At 37.6% G+C, this 18745-nt stretch overlaps 1 protein-coding gene across 1 annotated transcript in view; it reads left to right on the forward strand.

The window, feature by feature from the left end:
* PSMD1 (proteasome 26S subunit, non-ATPase 1) overlaps nt 1-17801 on the forward strand; it is a 92779-nt gene extending 74978 nt beyond the window's left edge. Inside the window, exons 20-25 of the mRNA XM_058533188.1 lie at nt 3976-4145; nt 6245-6337; nt 7801-7887; nt 8481-8627; nt 15692-15847; nt 17597-17801. Coding sequence (XP_058389171.1) covers nt 3976-4145; nt 6245-6337; nt 7801-7887; nt 8481-8627; nt 15692-15838 — 644 coding nt within the window. The 3' untranslated portion in view covers nt 15839-15847; nt 17597-17801. The remainder of the gene's footprint in view (nt 1-3975; nt 4146-6244; nt 6338-7800; nt 7888-8480; nt 8628-15691; nt 15848-17596) is intronic.
* The last annotated feature ends 944 nt before the right edge of the window (nt 17802-18745 follow it).

Genomic DNA, 18745 nt, shown 5'->3' on the forward strand with positions numbered 1-18745 from the left:
AAGAGAACGAGCATACTTGTTTCATTGTTCAAGTATGTGATTCTTTTTCTTACTATACTCTAGCAATGTAGAATATAATCTTTTTTATTAATCTTTGCTAATTTGAAAGGTGAAGAATAATATCTCAGGGTTTTCATAGTAGTTCTGTTATTATATGAGCATTTTTCTCAAATTTATTAGCCATCTGTCTTTCTTCTAATAAAAATACTCTGTTAGCTATATTTATTACAGTCATTCTTTTCTTGGTCAACTAGAAATGTGTGTATATTTTTAGTGAAGACGAGATGAGGGAGAAGAAGCTGCATTTTTTTTGATATGTTAAGGTTTTTTATTAATCTCCAGGTTTTCTACTTGCTGAGAGTGTTTTTTAATCATATCAAGGTTTTTAGTGTCCTTGTTTTATCATTTTGGATACTCTCCCTTATATGGCTTTTAAAAAAAAAAAGTCTCTGTCTCCTTTCTAATTTGGTTTATTTTATCTTTTTCTTGATTAGATTTGCTAGATTTCTTTTTATTTGTTTTATGTACTGATGCTACTCTTCTTTTTTTCTCTAAATTTTTTATTTTTGCTCCAGTCTTTTGTTTGCGTTTCCTTTCTTTTCTTAGGATCTTGGTGCTCTTTTCTAAATTTTTGAAGCAAATATTCTTCTCTTTTAATCCATTTGTCTAGTGGGGGTGTTTTTGTTTTGTTTTAATTTTCCTAGAAGTTACGAGTTTTCTGCTCGAAGTTTTAGTGTTAAGGTACAATTTATTTTTCTCTTTTTAATTTAAAGACAGTTCCTTACAGCAGTATATAAACAAGGAAAATATTTGATGGATACTTTGGATGAAGTAAACGTTTTAATTCTCAATGGTATTAATTCTCTTCCATGTATAAGCAATACAGACATTGACATGCCATAGTTTCTCCCTCCTCATTCTTTACCACTTTCCAATATTTTTGTATTATGTTTACATTGTCATGGTTTATAACATTTAAATTCTCTTGTGAAATCATAATTCTCACAGTTTAGTCTTAGTTCCATATTTAAATGGATTCAGTGCTCACCACCATTTCTTTTATTGCTGCTACTTTTTCCTGCGTATCTGTACTAAGACTTGACACTTAATTGACTGGATTTTATTAGTCTGTGGTTTACATTTGGGTTCACTCTCTATGGGTTTTGACAAATGCATGATGACGTGTACCCATCATTGCAATATTATAAAATTTCCCTGCCCTAAAAATCCTCTTGTTCCCCACCTTTTCATCCCTCTCTTCCTCCCACAATCCCCTGGCAACCACTGATCTTTTTACTTTCTCTATAGCTTTAGTGTTTGTTTTCTTCCAGAATATTATATAGTTGGAATCATACGGTATGTAGCCTTACAGATTGGCTACTTTTGGTAATTGGTTTTTAAATAGGCTTTAGGAGTAACATTTTACTACTCAGTAATCTTTTTTCTTTTAGCTGCCACTTTCTGAAGTTTGTGGTTTTAGGGTACAACCCTTTACTTGTTCATTCAGTACTACTACAGTTTTTTGCTGGTTCTTACTATATTAGAGTTATTTGTGAAGAACTAGAGGAGGATAATTCTACGTTTCAGCTGTATTCTGCCATCTTGACTAGAAGGCCTCTCTCTGTTTTCTCCTTCTTCCTTCCTCTTTCAGCCCTCTCTCCTGCCTCTTCTTTTTTTGTGTCTGTTTGATTTGTCGTGGACCTGTTAAGTTTTCATGGTTCTTTCCATTTCTCTTTTTATTTATAATGGTTTTGGCCTTAGGTATTGTCGTATTATTTAGTACATAAAAGTTCTGTACTGTCCTGCTCACTATTATGAGCATAAAATTATTCTTTTACCCCTTTTCACTTTGTTACTATCCTGTCCTCTTACAAAACTGTGCTGCACCTGCATTAGAACAATATGTAGTCCTGCGGTCTATCTCTTAGAAGTTAGTGGTCGTAGAGAAAATCTGGAGAGGGCAACTTCAGGCAGAAAAGCCAAAGATTATGAAGGTTTATGACTGAAGTTTGTAAAACTATGTAAATATTCTCGATAAGATAAACTCTCTCTTGTTTTATATTAAATCTCAGACTGTTAGAACAAAAGGCTAGTTTAGTTTCTAAGTCTGAAGAAGATAAGTTTCCTTTTATTGGAATAAAAGGAAATTCAGCTTCAAAACTGAGATCAAATATCACATTCCCTAGGAAGCCTTTCCCCCTCTTCTGCTACTCTACCCAGCCCCCACCCTGGATTAGGTACCATGCTTAGCTATATGTTCCCACTAGCACCCAGGTTTATATCTATCATAATACTTTTATGCCTCATTTTAATTATCTAGTTATCTGTCTTCTCCATTAGACTGGAAGCTCTTTGGGATCTTTTTCAGTGTTTTGTTCAAAATTCTCAATATAGAGTAAGCATTCAGTGAATGTAGGGGTTAGAGTAGGGAAAAGGATAAGCAGACATTTTAAATGTATATAACTCATTCCTGTTGGAAAAACAAAATTTAAGTATACCTGATTTTTTTTCCAGATGGAATCTCTAGTGGAATATTAAGAAAATCTAGATTATTTGATTGAACAATAGAACCCTGATTCTTATAAAAGATTAAAATGCTTTTTGGTTTAATAAAGTTAGTACTTACTTCCTGACTTCAAGCAAAACATGAAGGCATCTGTGAGATACTGAGATTAAGAGAAGGGAAATGTGAGCAACAGGGATCCAGAATTGGAATTCAAATTAGAATGGTGACCAGGTACAGAAAAGCCCCGTTTTTATAGACTATATTATATAAACTAAAAGGTTTGTGTCTCAAAGTTCTGGGGTCCAGCACTACCACTGTTACCATATAGACCAGAGGCTACAACACAGCAGCCCACCGGCCACATCAGACTTAACTCGTGTTTTGTTTTGCCTGCCTAGCATAATTTGCAAAATTTTGAACAAAATCTCCAGATTTGGGTCTACTTTTAAAAGCAAAATTACCTAGCGACCCCAGACCTACACCCCTAGTAACATGTCCTCTGTAAGTAGGACACGAACTTTCCAGGTGGCTTCAACCCCACTGTTTCCAGTCCAAGTTTTCTCATACATTTATCTGACTGGTTTCTGAAGACGTTCAAGTTTGCAGCCCTTAATAGCCTCCTGGAGTCTCAGCCGTACAAGGCCCAGTAAAGATCCAGGTGTCCAACTGATGCTTGGATCTTAGCTTTTGTTAACTGGCTTTCAAACTGTGTTTCTCTGTACTCCCTCAAGGGGTGGCGGCAAGGGGACATGGCACGAGACAGATGAACAGGTCAGGTTCTAAGCCGTGCACCCTCTTGACAGCCCAAACTTCTGATTAAATAGAATTAGCTCTGTTTTTATTGTTTTATGTATTGTGCTTCCTCAAAAAAAATTTTCAATTGAATCAAGGATTGGAGATTAAAATTTTTCTTTTGTTAGTGGTAGTGCTGTAGTTCAAGTGCTCAAGTTCAAACTCTCATTTTGCCAATGGGGAAAAAGACTTTTGGAGGTAAAGTGATTTACCCAAGGTCATAAGGCTAGTTAATGTTGGAGCTGCCTGCATTCAAACATGACTAAAGCAGAAAGAGTAAAACTAAGCAAACAGTGTCTACCTCTTGCCTCTTTGCTATTGTTTGAAAATATGATGTGTACTAAAATTTTACTTTTTTATTTAGCACATTAAAAGCCAGTGTATAATATAAATATTTAATTTAGCATACGGTTTTGATATCCTTCAGGCTGTTTTTGAAAAATGCCTGCCTATGTAGAAAGAAGGTCTAGATATACCCTGAGTCCAGTTAAAGTACAGCACTTCCAATTTTGAAGACCCTAGATGGCTCACTGCCTAACTAATTCCGTCTACTATGTATTCAATTTTATGAACTGTACTCTTAAAATAATCACCAAATGCTTCACTAGTGCTGTACTTAGAAATCTTTATCATTGCCCTACTGGATTGGTGTTCATGGTTTCTCTCTTTTTCTGCAGGTGGTCATAATGTCACAATCTCCTTGCAGTCCAGGACTGGGCATACCCATATGCCTTCTGTGGTTGGCGTCCTTGTCTTTACCCAGTTCTGGTTCTGGTTTCCTCTTTCACATTTCCTGTCATTGGCTTATACCCCTACCTGTGTCATTGGTCTTAACAAGGACTTAAAGGTATGTTTTTGAGACATTGGTTTTATAGCATATAGTGTATATAGTTCTTTACTGTATCCTATTCACCCACTCATAAAGATTATCATGAGATTTTAAAGACGAGTTGACATCTCATCACTAAAGTATTTCCCCTTCAAATTGAGTCATCACTTTGTTGATTGGAGTGTGTTGGTGGGAGTTTTGAAAATCAAATCTTCTTACAAACTGTGTGACCTTGGGTAAATCAATTGAGAGGGAATGGTGAGAGAGGGGACGAAATGTAAAACTATGAAAAGCCTTTATAGATAACTCTGATTTATTTTATTTAATACTGAAAGTCTGTAGGAGCTGTTGAAGGATTTCATGCAGATAAATGACATGATGAGCTTTGTATTCTAGAAACATCACTCTGGTATCAATGGAAATTCATTACAATGCTATTGCAATAGTCTGGGCAAGGAAAAAAGAGGACCTAAACTAAATCTTAATAAGGAATGAAGGTTTGAGACAGGGACATATGTCAGAGTTATGTGATGCTAGAGCATTTGATGGAAGAAAGGATTATTACTAAAGGGAAAAGCAAAATAGGAAGATGTCCCTTTGGTAGCGGCGGAAAACAAGACCAGCAGTGAGGAGCCAGGGAATCTGACAGAAAGAAACTAGTCACTTATGGGCCGGCCCCCTGGCTTAGCGGTTAAGTGAGCGCGCTCCGCTACTGGCGGCCCGGGTTCAGATCCCCGGCGCGCACCAACTCACCACTTCTCCGGCCATGCTGAGGCCGCGTCCCACATACAGCAACTAGAAGGATGTGCAACTATGACATACAACTATCTACTGGGGCTCTGGTGGGGGGAACAAAAGGAGGAGGATTGGCAATAGATGTTAGCTCAGAGCCGGTCTTCCTCAGCAAAAAGAGGAGGATTAGCATGGATGTTAGCTCAGGGCTGATCTTCTTCACAAAAAATAAATAAATAAATAAATAAAATGAGAAGCTAGTCACTTAAATCAAAGACTTAAGGTGATACATCCCCTGTCATCACATCATCTTTTGTTTTTTTTAATGGAGTTTGTGCTTAGCTCTTTCTCAGTCCTGTGGCCTGATGGTTCACCTTCTTGTTCTTCCACCCTCTCAGAGGCCTTTTGACCTTTAAATAACTCTTACATCTGATCATCACTGTTATTAAAATATTCCATTAAATTTTCAGAGTGGAAAATTTTTAGGTCGAAAAATGGCTTATAAAGATTATTTCATTGAATTGGTTTTTTTTAGTATAGCTATACAGCCAGTTATCCTTCAAGTGTTTCAGTATTAAACTACTCACATTTGTAAATATTGAGCAGTTTTGCCTGTCAAACAAGAATCTTTAGGTTTCCCAATCCCTAACCTTTAATATTGCAGTTAAACATCTTGTATAATCTTTAGGGATTTTTTCCTCTGGCACACAATTTTATGATCTTTATTTCCATTCTTTACAGTGAAAGTGGGATGGAAAAGACAAGATTACTTGTCCTAGTAAATATGATGCTTATTACCATTCTCTATCAATATAAATTGGGTAAATAGAGAAGAATTCAGACTAGAGAACTTGAAACCTGCTCAATAAGTAATGTGAAGCTGACTTTTCCGTTAGGCTAAAGTTACGCTCTTGTAAGCTGTGATTATATGGTGTAGAAACTGTATACAGACTTCTATAGGTTGTTAGTGTGGTACAGGTAGGGGACATGGAAGTTAGGTATGCTAGTTAGGCTAGATAATCAGACAATACTTTACAAAGGAAGTAACAGTTGATCTGATGCTCACACCACGAGTGGGACTTAACCCACTGGAGCAAGGTGCATGGTCAGTAAAGATGGTGCCTGTTCAAAGGCACAGAGCTTCGGGAAAGTGTAGGGAACTGCAGGTGGTTCTGGAAAGCACCTCAAAACTAATGAATGAAAGAAGACAGATGCCTTTAAGGAGGAGTGATAATGTAATTGAATAGCACTGTAATTGAACATTTAGCCTGGATTGAAACTTCTGGCATCCCTTTGCATCTGTATGCTTGTTAAGAGGATAGAATACTTAAATCTTCATTTTGATTATTTTAATGGAAAGGGAAAAAATTCTTTTATTTCTTCAGATGCCGAAAGTTCAGTATAAATCAAACTGTAAACCATCCACATTTGCATATCCTGCCCCTCTGGAAGTACCAAAAGAAAAAGAAAAGGAAAAGGTAGGTTCTTTGTTCCTTTGAGCAGCACTTGTATGTATATATATAGGAGCTGCTTAGTGTTTTACTTGGGTTTGTTTTAAATATTTTTACCTTTTAAATTAGATACTTTAAAAGTAATACTTCTTATGGTAAAGTCTAACATTATAAAGGATATAAAGTAAAAGCCCTTTTTCTCTCCTGGTTATCCATGTACCATGTTGCAAGAATCACAGTTTGTGAATCGCTCCAAATGTTTTCTCTACACATATCAATACTTTTTATACCATAAATAGAATTATTTTCTACATAATATTCTACATCTTATTGTTTTCACTTTAACAATTTATCTTTTCAATGTATATGAATCTCATTTTTTCCACAGCTGCAGAGCAATCCCTTTATGTAGATACTATTATGTCTCATACCAATTCTTTATCTGACGGACATTTAAGGTTATTTCTGATTTGTCACTGTTAGAATGAGACTGGAATAAGAATCTTTATACATGTATATTTGTGCACTTGTACAAATATATCTATAGGTTAGAATATTAGATGAGGAATTGCTTGATCGAAAATAATGTATATTATTTATTTTCATAGTTACTAACTAAATTTCCTTTGAAAATGGATATAACCAATTTATACTACCAGCAGTGTATGAGGACACTCATTGATGTGTGTAAAATCAACATGTGGTGAATTAGAGAGCTGCACCTGGCCCTGCAGTTTTCTCAGTACAATTATCCTTTATGATACCTTATGTTTAGGAAAATGGTTCTTTCTCTTAGGATAATGTTCCATATTAGCCAGTTGTTGTTTGCTTGCTGTAAATTTTGTGTGTAAGTAGGGATAATTATATAATTAACCAAATTTGAGGGTGATGAGTGATGAATATCCTTTGACAACAACATCTTGTTTCCTCAGCTATGTTTCAGAATGCCCTTTTGAATCTGAAACAAAGTCAGCTTTACACCAACACTGCCTGGCCTTTCAAAGTCCCTGTTTCACCTTTGATTTCAGTGATACCCATCAAGGAGGATAATTCCAGGCTAACCACTCACCCACTGTGTATTACCATTGTAGGGCATCTAGTCTAGTGAGAGTGTCTTTACGACCAGGCTTGGAGGAAATTTTTATGTTTTCCAGTGCTTTCCCTATAAAGTCAAAAGGGGCATAACACCCAAATCTCTATCTCAGAAGCTCATGATAGCAAATCCACATCCAAAACAGGTTACAGATCAAAAAAAATTAAAGTATTGGACACAAGCCTCCAGGAACTAAAGATTCATCTGATGATCATAGTAGTAAAGTATGTGAATAAATGTCCTGCTTGCTTTTCCCATTTATTCCCTGATTATTTTGTTCTTTGTGATACTTACTGCCAGGAAACAGAATAGTATTGTAGGACTGAGTTCTCTTTGGGCTTGTACATTTGTTTGTAGGTAAGAGATTACAAGGATTTACCCTGTTCACTTCCTCTAGGTTTCCACTGCTGTGTTATCTATTACTGCCAAGGCTAAAAAGAAGGAAAAAGAAAAAGAAAAAAAGGAGGAGGAGAAAATGGAAGTGGTAGGTATAATTTGGTGGTCATATGGGTGGATCTATCTGTCTCTGTCATGGTCCAGATTCTTCCTCAGTTGGACATTATTATACCTTGCTCTTGTCTTCCTTTAAATAATTATCCTGTTCCAAGCATAGAAACTCATATAATTTTAATTGGAAGAGACTTTGGAAATTATATTAATTCATGGGAAGAATATAAGAGTACAAGTCAGGATTGGTTTCTTGGAGGAAATAACAACTAAAATGGGTTTTAAAGAGCAGAGTAAGATTTTCAGCAGACAATGAAATGATGGTGGGAGAAAGAAAGGCACTTTCAGGCAAAAGGAATATTATTTATTTAAATAGACCCTTATTTTCTGATCTCTCCTGGTAGAAAAACCTTCTCATCCTTCAAAACCAGGTAAAATACCATTCTCACCTCCAAGCAGAGTTACCCCCTCCCTCCTCTGAGTCTGGGGTCACTTTAGTTGTACTTCCATTGTATCTGATCCTAATTACCTTTTGCACCGAACAGTTGCTTAGTAAACTTATCAAACGTTATTTAGTGATGTGGAACAGAAGTGAACCACTATTGGGTTATTTTTTTTAATATTTTCTAGGATGAGGCAGAGAAAAAGGAAGAAAAAGAGAAGAAAAAAGAACCTGAGCCAAACTTCCAGTTACTGGATAACCCAGCCCGAGTTATGCCTGCCCAGCTTAAGGTCCTGACCATGCCAGAGACCTGTAGATACCAGCCTTTCAAACCAGTAAGTTAGCGATGGCCCTTAGCTATATACCAGCGGGATATTAATCCATAGGACAATGGAATATTGATAGAGAAGGATAAATCTCCAAAGCATTGAAGAAGGCTCTCTAGTACTAATAAATCTCTTAGCAAAAGAGAGAACATTCCCTTCCATTCCATATAGATTTGGAGGAGCTTTCCTTTTCTTTGTGTAACCCTGCAAACATCCTTCATTTACTAGAGACTTACACCATAGAAGTTCCCAATACAGCACAGTGATTAGGAGCATACACTCTGGAGCCAGACTTCCTGAGTTTGAATCCTGATTCTACACTTCCAGCCTATGTGACCTTGGGTCAAGTATTAAACGTCTCTCTACCTCAGTTTCCTCTGCTGTAAAATAAGAATTATTATCCCTAACTCATAGGAATGTGGCAACGATTGAACAAGGTAATACAGTTAATACACAAGCATTTAGAGCATTGAATTTTACACTTAGAAAAAGATCTTCATGCCATTTAATTTATTCTAAGGCAGAATGTTTCATGTTAGAAACAAATGCTGATCAGAAATTTGAGCATGATAATGTCTTTCTTTTCCAGGTTCTTGTGTCTAGAAAACTAGAGCCATTAGTAGACACATTTAATACATCCAGATGTTGGGCCTATCTAAAATATTGTAGACGAGATTTCTAGATCCTTATAGAAAAGTAACCCATTCTCATCAACTTGAAGGTGGTCTCTGATGGTGATGAGTGGCAAGTAACTCTTACCTACAATTGTGAGCCAAGGTCTTAACTTGACTACATTCTCAGCTAGAAGAGATAAAGGCAGGGGTTGGAAGGTAGCTGTGTTTAGTGGTGAAGACCTAGAATTGAGCAGAACTGAGTTCATATTCCAGCTCTGCCATTTCTGAGCTCTATGATTAAGACAAGTCATTTAATCTCTTTATATTTCAGTTTCCTCATCTGTAAAATTGGGATAGTGATACTACCTACATTGTAGGAACATTGTAAAGATTAAATAGGTTGTTATATGTAAAACAATGTCTGGCATGTGGTGAATCCTCAATAAATATTATTTGACCACCAGACATCTGTAGGTAGCAGGCAGTTAGTCCAGGAAGGAGGGACTAGCTTAAAGATCTTCTCCCACCTCCTATTAATCTTGCATTACTAGAACCTAACACTGCTTGATTTGTAGTGTTGAATAAATGAATTGATAGAATCACCAATGGACACCTCAGATGTAGTCACTATCTAATCTGCAACCCAGTCCATCCAAGTGGCGTGTTTACAGAGAATGTATTCTAACAGCATCTACAAACTGCTCTTGCCAGTTGAAGTGAGAATATGTCCAGAACAGATATATTAGTACACAGCTAGTAAATACTTTAAGCACACAAGACACCCAGTGTTTTTGACAATTATGAAGAACTGAAGACAGCAAAGTATATGCTTGATGTCGTGAGGCCGTATGAGAAGACTGATATGCCTCAGTTGGAAGTTAAATGACTCTTAAGCCTTTGCTTAACATAAGTCAGAGGAAGCTGTAACAGCTGTTCATCTGTGAGTCAAAAGACTGCCTCTGTGCAAGCAAGAAGTGAAGACTAAGGAAGAGTTGCCAGCTGCCTGGCTGACTGTTGCAGGTGTGCCCCAACACACACACAGCCCCTCAGCAAAGACTGGGAGACTTATTGGTTTGGGTGTTTAAGGAAATCCAAGTCCAATCATTAGCTGAGCACTCAGCTAACTAAGTAGAGAATGCAGTAGTCACATATGGCAGACAATACAGACTTTATAGAAGTAGTTCAGAAGAGTCACAGAACAAACAAACAACAACAACAAACCCTGGGGAGGAGGGAGAATCTGATTTCCAGAGTTGCTGCAGTATATTATTTAAATGTCCAGTTTTCAACAAAAAATTATAAGACATGCAAAGAAATAAAATATGGCCTGTTCACAGGGAAAAAGGCAATTAATAGAAACTGTCTCTGAGGAAGCCTAGACATTGGACTTAATAGGCAGATAAATTCACTATTTAAAATATGTTCAAAGAACTAAAGGAACTATGTCTAAAGAACTAAAAGAAAGTATGAGAAGGATGTCTCAACAAATCATGAACATGATGTCTCAACAAATCGTATCAGTAAAGAGATAGAAATTATAAAAAATAATCAAAGAGACATTCTGGAGTTGAAAAATACAATAAATGGGGTTGGCCAGGTGGCGCAAGCGGTTAAGTGCGCTCACTCCGCTGCAGCGGCCCGGGGTTCGCTGGTTTGGATCCCAGGCACGCACCGACGCACCGCTTGTTAGGCCATGCTATGGCGGCATCCCATATAAAGTAGAGAAAGTTGGGCACGGATGTTAGCCCAGGGCTGGTCTTCCTCCCCCACCAAAAAAAAAAAAAAAAAAGAAAAATACAATAACTGAAATGAAAAATTTGCTAGAGGAGCTCGACAGCTGATTTGAGCAGACTTGAGCAAACTTGAAGATAGGTCAATTGAGGAACAACCAGAAAAAAAAAAAAGATGAAGAAAAATGAACAGAGCCTCAGCGACCTGTGGAACACTATCAAGCATACCAACATACACAGACTGGGATAATGGAAGTCTCAAAGAGAGAAAAAGATAGAAGAATATATGAAGAAATAATGGCTAAAAACTTTGCAAATTTGTTGAGTAACATTAATCTACATATCCAAGATGCTCATTGAATCCAAGTATGATAAACTCAAGAAGATCCACACCTAGACACATCATAATTACACTGTTGAAAGACAAAGAGGGAATCTTGAGAGCAGCAAGAGAAGCTAACTCATCATGTACCAGGATCCTCAAAGAGATTAATAGCTTATTTGTCATCAGAAACCATGGAGGCTAGAAGGCCAGTAGGATGACATATTCAAAGTGGAGAAAGAAAAGACTCTCAACCAAGAATTCTGTATCCAGCAAAACTATCCTTCAAAAATGAAGACGAGGGGGCCGGCCCGGTGGCGCAAGCGGTTAAGTGCGCGCGCTCCGCTGCGGCGGCCTGGGGTTCACTGGTTCGGATCCCGGGCGTGCACCGACACACTGCTTGGTAAGCCATGCTGTGGCGGCGTCCCATATAAAGTAGAGGAAGATAGGCACCGATGTTAGCCCAGGGCCGTCTTCCTCAGCAAAAAAAAAAGAGGAGGATTGGCGGATGTTAGCTCAGGGCTGATCTCCTCACAAAAAAAAAAAAAAAAAAAAATGAAGACGAAATTAAGACATTCCCAGTTAAAAACTAAGAGAATTTGTCACTAGCCAACCTGCCATACAAGAAATACTAAAGTGAACCCTTTAGGCTGAAATGAAAGGACACTAGACAGTAGCTTAAATCCACAAGAAATATAAAAGACAGTGTAGGGCCGGCCCGTGGCTTGGCAGTTGAGTGCGTGCGCTCCGCTGCTGGTGGCCCAGGTTCGGATCCCGGGCGTCCACCGAGGCACCGCTTCTCCGGCCATGCTGAGGCTGAGTCCCACAAGCAGCAACTGGAAGGATGTGCAGCTATGACATACAACTATCAGCTGGGGCTTTGGGGGGAAAAAAATAAATGAATAAAAATCTTTAAAAAAAAAAAATAAGACTGTAAATGTGTTTTTGTTCGTAACTCTTTTTTCTCCTATTTGATTTAAAACACAACTGTATACAGCAATCATAAATTGGTGTTGATGTATATATACTGTACAAAAATGTAATTTGTATTACAATTGTCTTAGTTCTGGTTGCTATAACAAATTGCCACCTACCATTTAAGACTGGTTGGCTTAAAGAACAAACATTTATTTCTCACAGTTCTGGAGACTAGAAGTCCAAGATCAGGGTGTCAGCATGATTGGATTCTTGGTAAAGGCCCTCATCCTCGTTTATAGACGGCCCTCTTCTCGTTGTGTCCTCATATGGCAGAGAGCAGAGAGAGAGGAGGCAAGCTCTCTTCATGTCTCTTGTTATAAGGGCACTAATTCCATTCATAAGGGCTTCACCCTCATGACCTAATTACCTCCTAAAGGCCCACCTCCTAATACTATCACTTTGAGGTTAGGATTTCAACATGCATTTTGAGGGGGACACAAACGTTCAGTTTATAACACAATAACAACACAAAGTAGTGGGGAAACACAGCTTGGGGTGAAGTTATTGAAATTAACTTGCTGTTTTTCAAATTAGATTAAAATGTTAATTATAACCCCAAAGGCAACCACTAAGAAAATAACTCAAAAAATAGACTAAAAGAAGGGAGTGGGGAGAGGGCAAAAGGGGTAAAGAGGGACATTTGTATGGTGACAGATGGAAGCTAGACTTTTGGTGGTAAATGCAATGTAGTGTATACAGAAGTCAAAATACAATGACATACACATGAAATTTATATAATGTTATAAACCAGTGTTTATAATTAAAATTTTTTAATTTGAAAAAAAGAAATGCTAAAACTTAAAAAAAAATAGACTAAAAAAATCAACAAGGAAATTAAAGTAGTACACTAGAAAATATCTATTTAGTACCAAAGAAGCCAGCAGTGGAAAAACAGAAGAACAAAAATATGTAAGACACAAGAAAACAAATAGCAAAATGTCAGGAGTAAATCCTGCCTTATCAGTACTTACATGAGATGTAAATGGATTAAACACTGCAATTAAAAGGCAGAGATTGGCCAAATGGATAAAAGAGAAAATGATCCAACTGGTGTTCATATCAACTTGATACATAATAGCCAAAAAGTGGAAACAAACGTCCATCAACTGGTGAATGGATAAACAAATGTGAGATGTGATACATGCTACAACATGTGTGAACCTTGTGAACCAACATGTGTGAACCATGCTAAGTGATAAAAGCCAGATGCAAAGGGCCACGTATTGTATGATTCCATTTATGTGAAATGTCCAGAATAGGCAAATCCATAGAGCCAGAAGTTACATTAGTGGTTGTCATGGGCTGAGAGTAGGGGAAAATGGAGAGTGACTGCTAATGAGTACAGGGTTTCTCCTAGCTTGGTGAATATGTTCTTAAATTAGATAGTGGAGGTGGTTGTACAACTTTGTGAATGTACTAAAAACCACTGAATTGTATAGTTTAAAAGAGTTAATTTATGTTATGTGAATTGTATCTCAATTAAAGAAAGAAAAGAAAAGACTACCTCTGTGTGTGTGTAATGAAGAAAGGAGTGCCCCCTGACTCACTCCCATATGCTCGATGGCAAGGTCATCAGACCCTTCCTCAGACACCGCATTTGAAAGAGGCACCTATAGTTTTGGAAATAGCACTCCTACTCTGCTTCCTATCCATCTTAAAAGATGTCTTAAAGAGAATATGGAGTGCTTGGCAACAGGAAGTGTCCCCTTGCATGTATCTTCAGTTGTCGCTAGGCTTCTCAGAAAATGGAGTGTCATGTATCTTATTCTCTGCTTAGAGAGTGAAATTTCTCACTAACATATAAGACATTAATAAACCTAAACCATATAGCTATAAAAAGTTCTTTCTGTAAGTTGATTATATTGCAGGATTTGAGTTGGATTATTTCATTCCAGTTAAGCATAAAATAGTACCGTTATAACCTGGAGCCATATGTTTCCAAAATATGGGAAGTCCTTTTGTGAACATGGGTATTTTCTTCTGTTTGGTACAAAATTCATCTCCATTTGGTTCTTTAGAAGGTTCAAGTAAACTTTTAGGCCATGGAGGATTAGGATAGTGGCCATGTACTCATTGTTCTTGGGTGCATATTGGTAGTAAAGGCAGTCCATTCGTAAAATGGCTCCTCTTCAAGAAGAACAAACTTTTTAAGGCAAAAAGTGATAGATTAATGTGTATGGATATGTGTGTGTTGAGAGAAGGGAGATAGTTTAGAAATTCATGAAGGCACACCAGTTTTACAGCATGGCAGGGCAGAGTTCTGATGAGTAAAAATCAGATTACGTTGAAGTGCAGGGGTGCTTATACATATGTGAATCATTTGACTAATGTACTTGTGTTTCTTTTCCTTCCCAGTAATGTGCTTTTGTAGAAATATGTTTTTTCCAGATGTGCCCTGCCACTGTTGACTGATTTAATTATAGAGAGCAGCTTTCCATTTCCTTTGACACAGGCAAGCAAATAGAATAAGATTAGCACACCAGAGATGGGGAAGAGTTTGGTGTTTGAATTTACCTTCTGCTAATAGGTTTGGGAGAGGGCTTAATAGAATTGCTTCTACACTCTACTTCCTTTTGTTTCCCATCTCTTTCTTCATTGTCTTGCATCACAAGGATTTGTAGATTAAAGTGAAAACCCTCAGTATCTGTGATATTTATATTGTTCTCTGTCATTCTGAAATTGCTGGATTAAAATGGGCTTTTTATTTGTAGGTTGTCTTTTGTGTCTGAAACGGTGATTTTCTCACAAATAATAAAATATCTATTAGACTAGTGTGCTTCTCAAACTTTAATGTGCATACAAATGACCTGGGGATCTTATTAAAATGCAATTTCTATAGATGTAGGGTAGGGCCAAGTTTTCTGCATTTCTAACAAGCTCCCAGGCTATAAGGATACTGCTGGTCCAGGACCACACGTTGAGTAGCAAGGCGTTAGAATACGATATTTGGACAGTACACGTTCTCCCTGCAATCACACTGAGGCTAGTACTGGGAAATAGCTGTTCTTAAATTGGGATGCATCATCCACGTGGAACAGAACCACATGTTCTACCATCCAGAGCCACTAGGTTAAGTTTGCAAATACTCCTTATAGATTACAGTTCTCTTTATCCTTTGTAATGCACATTGACGTTGCTTTCCTCATTTCAGTCCTCGGACTAACCTGAAGGAATAGATCAGAAGATCTTATTAGCCCCTTCTAACAATTGAACAGTGTGGTTAAGTCCTTGGCGTAGCATCACACAGGCACATGTGCCCAAGTTTCCTGACTCTCATCTAGTAAAGTGTCGTTCTATCCCAGTTCTTCCCTTCTGAATCATTCAGGTAGTCTTAAGGTACTGTTTAACAAATATGCACTCTGCGTTCTGGAGCAGTCTGGAAATATGAGTGGCGCTTGTGCTTCTTCATTGCTTGCTCTGTGTTTACAGCTCTCCATTGGAGGCATCATCATTCTGAAGGATACCAGTGAAGACATTGAAGAGCTGGTGGAACCTGTGGCAGCCCATGGCCCAAAAATCGAGGAGGAGGAACAAGAGCCAGAACCCCCAGAGCCATTTGAGTATATTGATGATTAAGGACCAGAGGTGTGTGTGGAACAAAATTGCGTATCAAGGGAAATCTCTTTGTCAATACTTCATAGATGTCTTATGCAGAGCCATTGTCTCACTTTTCCCCTTCCTTTTGTGCTTAATCTCTATTTACCTAAACAGTATTACAACTTCCCCCTTTTTTTGACCTCTTTCTGCATACGTAACCACCAATTCCTTTTTCTTTCTTCTTTGACTCTACCCTCTAGTTTTTTACCAATGCTATTCAAAGTTGCTGGTCTGCAAACTGTTTTCATAGGCCTGTGAGGAGGTGGGGAGCTTGCTCTAGAGTATAAATCTACTCAATGCTTCTTACATCGAAAAAGCCTTGCTGCCTCCTCACCGCAAAAAAGTCAGCTGAACTGCCAGTTTGCTCAGTAATGGAGTGGATTTACATTTTGATATAAGCTCCTTGTTGTGGATCAGTTATAGTTTGTGGACCAACACTGGTCCGTAGATCACACTTTGAAGATTTTATTTATTTTTTTTTTATTTTTTTGCCCCCCAAAGCCCCAGTAGATAGTTGTGTGTCATAGCTGCACATCCTTCTAGTTGCTGTATGTGGGACGCGGCCTCAGCATGGCCGGAGAAGCGGTGCGTTGGTGCGCGCCCGGGATCCGAACCCGGGCTGCCAGCTGCGGAGCACGCGCATTTAACCGCTAAGCCAATGGGCCGGCCCGCGTAGATCACACTTTGAATAGCACAGGTCTAGGCTTCTCACTGATTGTTCTCTCCCTCTCTTTCCTTTGCCAACACTTTTGGCACTAAAGGCCTTAACATTCATTTATTCAATGAAGCTTTTGAACGTCTACTGTGTATAAGACACAGTGCTTTTAGGTACTTTGGGGTCAGTTAGACTATAACACAAAGCTTTGTCCAGTTGCCAAGATTATTATTATTATGCCAGTGTTCTAACAGTGTTGAAGGGAGGTCTTTAGATGCAAAACATTGGAATAATCTAATGTTATGAAATTGTCATTCTTATTTCTCCAATTTTTTTGGTCATCATGTAATTGAAGATGCATACAAACTATATAATCAAAGTTCTCTTCTACCCTAGTACAAATTCATTGTCAGACAAATATGAATTTGTTCTACTCTTTAAAGAAAGTAAGAACAGTATCATTTATTACATTATGACAAAAACACATTTAAATGTCAGGCTGCAAATCTAGCACCATGAGTGTTATACACTAACTAGCAATTAATGAAAGCTCTTACAGAATCTCAGATAAATATTAAGGCAGAACCTCTGCCTTTAATAGGAAAATATATTCAAGCCTCTGGGAGATAGTTTGGACCTTAGATGGAGATTTCTACTAACTTCCCTACAATCTAAACTTACTTTGGGAAAATTATCTTTCAGCCTTTGATGGTTTCCTAAGCTTTACTGAAACAGCACATGACAGTGTTAATACCATAAGTACTCAGTCTCTATGCAGAGCTGAACTGACTCACGTTAGTCCCCTTCAGCCTTTCACAATACCTTACCTGATCAAGTCTTTCAAGGCAATTAACTGCAAGATGGCTTAGAAGTTTTCAGTTGGAAATTGGATTCTTGTTAGTTTTCAAAAGGATAAAATATTCAGTCCAATAGGAATTTGAAAACTATATCTTAGCACAAACTGGCATATTAGACTGCTTAGGTGGGGTTAGGGGCTAGTTTTAGACTTCCATAGCTAGTAGGAAAAAAAAGAATGTTTTTAAAATAATGACCCTAGCTTCCCTGTCTCCCCTCTTCCTTAGGATCTCATTGCTTATCTGAAGAAGATTGTCCGGGTTCATATTGGAAATTCATGCTGAGACCTGCTATTCACTGCATATTTCATTGCCTCTGCGCTGACCTGAAGAACGTTGTCTCCAAGTCTTTGGTTGAAGAGAAGATATATGACTATTTAGTGTGCTCTTTCACAGAACTTGGTTTTCAAATAAATATATTAAAATCTCCAGATAGAGAAGGAGTTTTTTTTCAACCTAGATTTTAAATAAATGGATCAAATACCCTTCCCCCCCATCATGAAATGCCTAAACCCAAAGAGAGAACTAAATCCCTGATTGCTAGGATGAGTGTGCATGACTCTCATTGATGACAAAGTTTAACTATTTTATAGATTATTTGAAAATAATGCAAAAAAATAAGAAAGGAAAAATATCAACCCTTGTTCATCACTCCAAGAATTCTCTGCAGTTTTTTTAATGAGATTGAGGGTGTGGGGTGCCATCACTTACTGAAGAAGTCCTTCTAATGATGCGAGGGAAATGTAGTCTGGTTAGGCAGCTCAAAAGCATTTTTTTTTTTTAAATAAGCTTTGCTTATTGTTTCCTGCTTTTGACCCTGTTAAGGACAATAAATATACATTATTTAGTTTCTTTTAGCCACAGGATCTGATAATTTACCTTTTTTTCCTTTCTCCGTTTCCACCTTTTTTTCATGTTTTTTTTTATTGAAGTATAATTTAAATGCAATAAAATGCAGAAATTTGAAGTTACACAATTTTATGAGTTTTGACAAGTACAATTTTGATTTCTGTATTATCAGGCCTTTCTTGGATGCTGGGCTTTTGAAATAAGCAGGCAGGGTCATTATTCTGACAACTACCTCTTCTGAGGTTCTTGACATATGAAATAGATCTCTGCATTACTGAGACAGCAATCGGAGCTACACTTGGGGGTTTTGTGGGGTTTTTAGTGTTTTGCTCTTCAATCATGTAAAATAAAAGTAGGTAGTTTGCAGCATTTATACATGAATGGTTCTTTGCTCCAACCTTGATTCTTTCACTTCTTAATTTAGGATATAGCTTTTTGAGTCTGAAAAAAAAAAAACTTAGAGGAAACAAACTGCTGGATAGATCAGCCCTAATACATTCATCTGCCACAGCTTTGTTGTTAGGTCTG

This window comes from Diceros bicornis, chromosome 37 (genome assembly GCF_020826845.1).
Source record: "Diceros bicornis minor isolate mBicDic1 chromosome 37, mDicBic1.mat.cur, whole genome shotgun sequence".
Taxonomy (NCBI): Eukaryota; Metazoa; Chordata; class Mammalia; order Perissodactyla; family Rhinocerotidae; genus Diceros; species Diceros bicornis.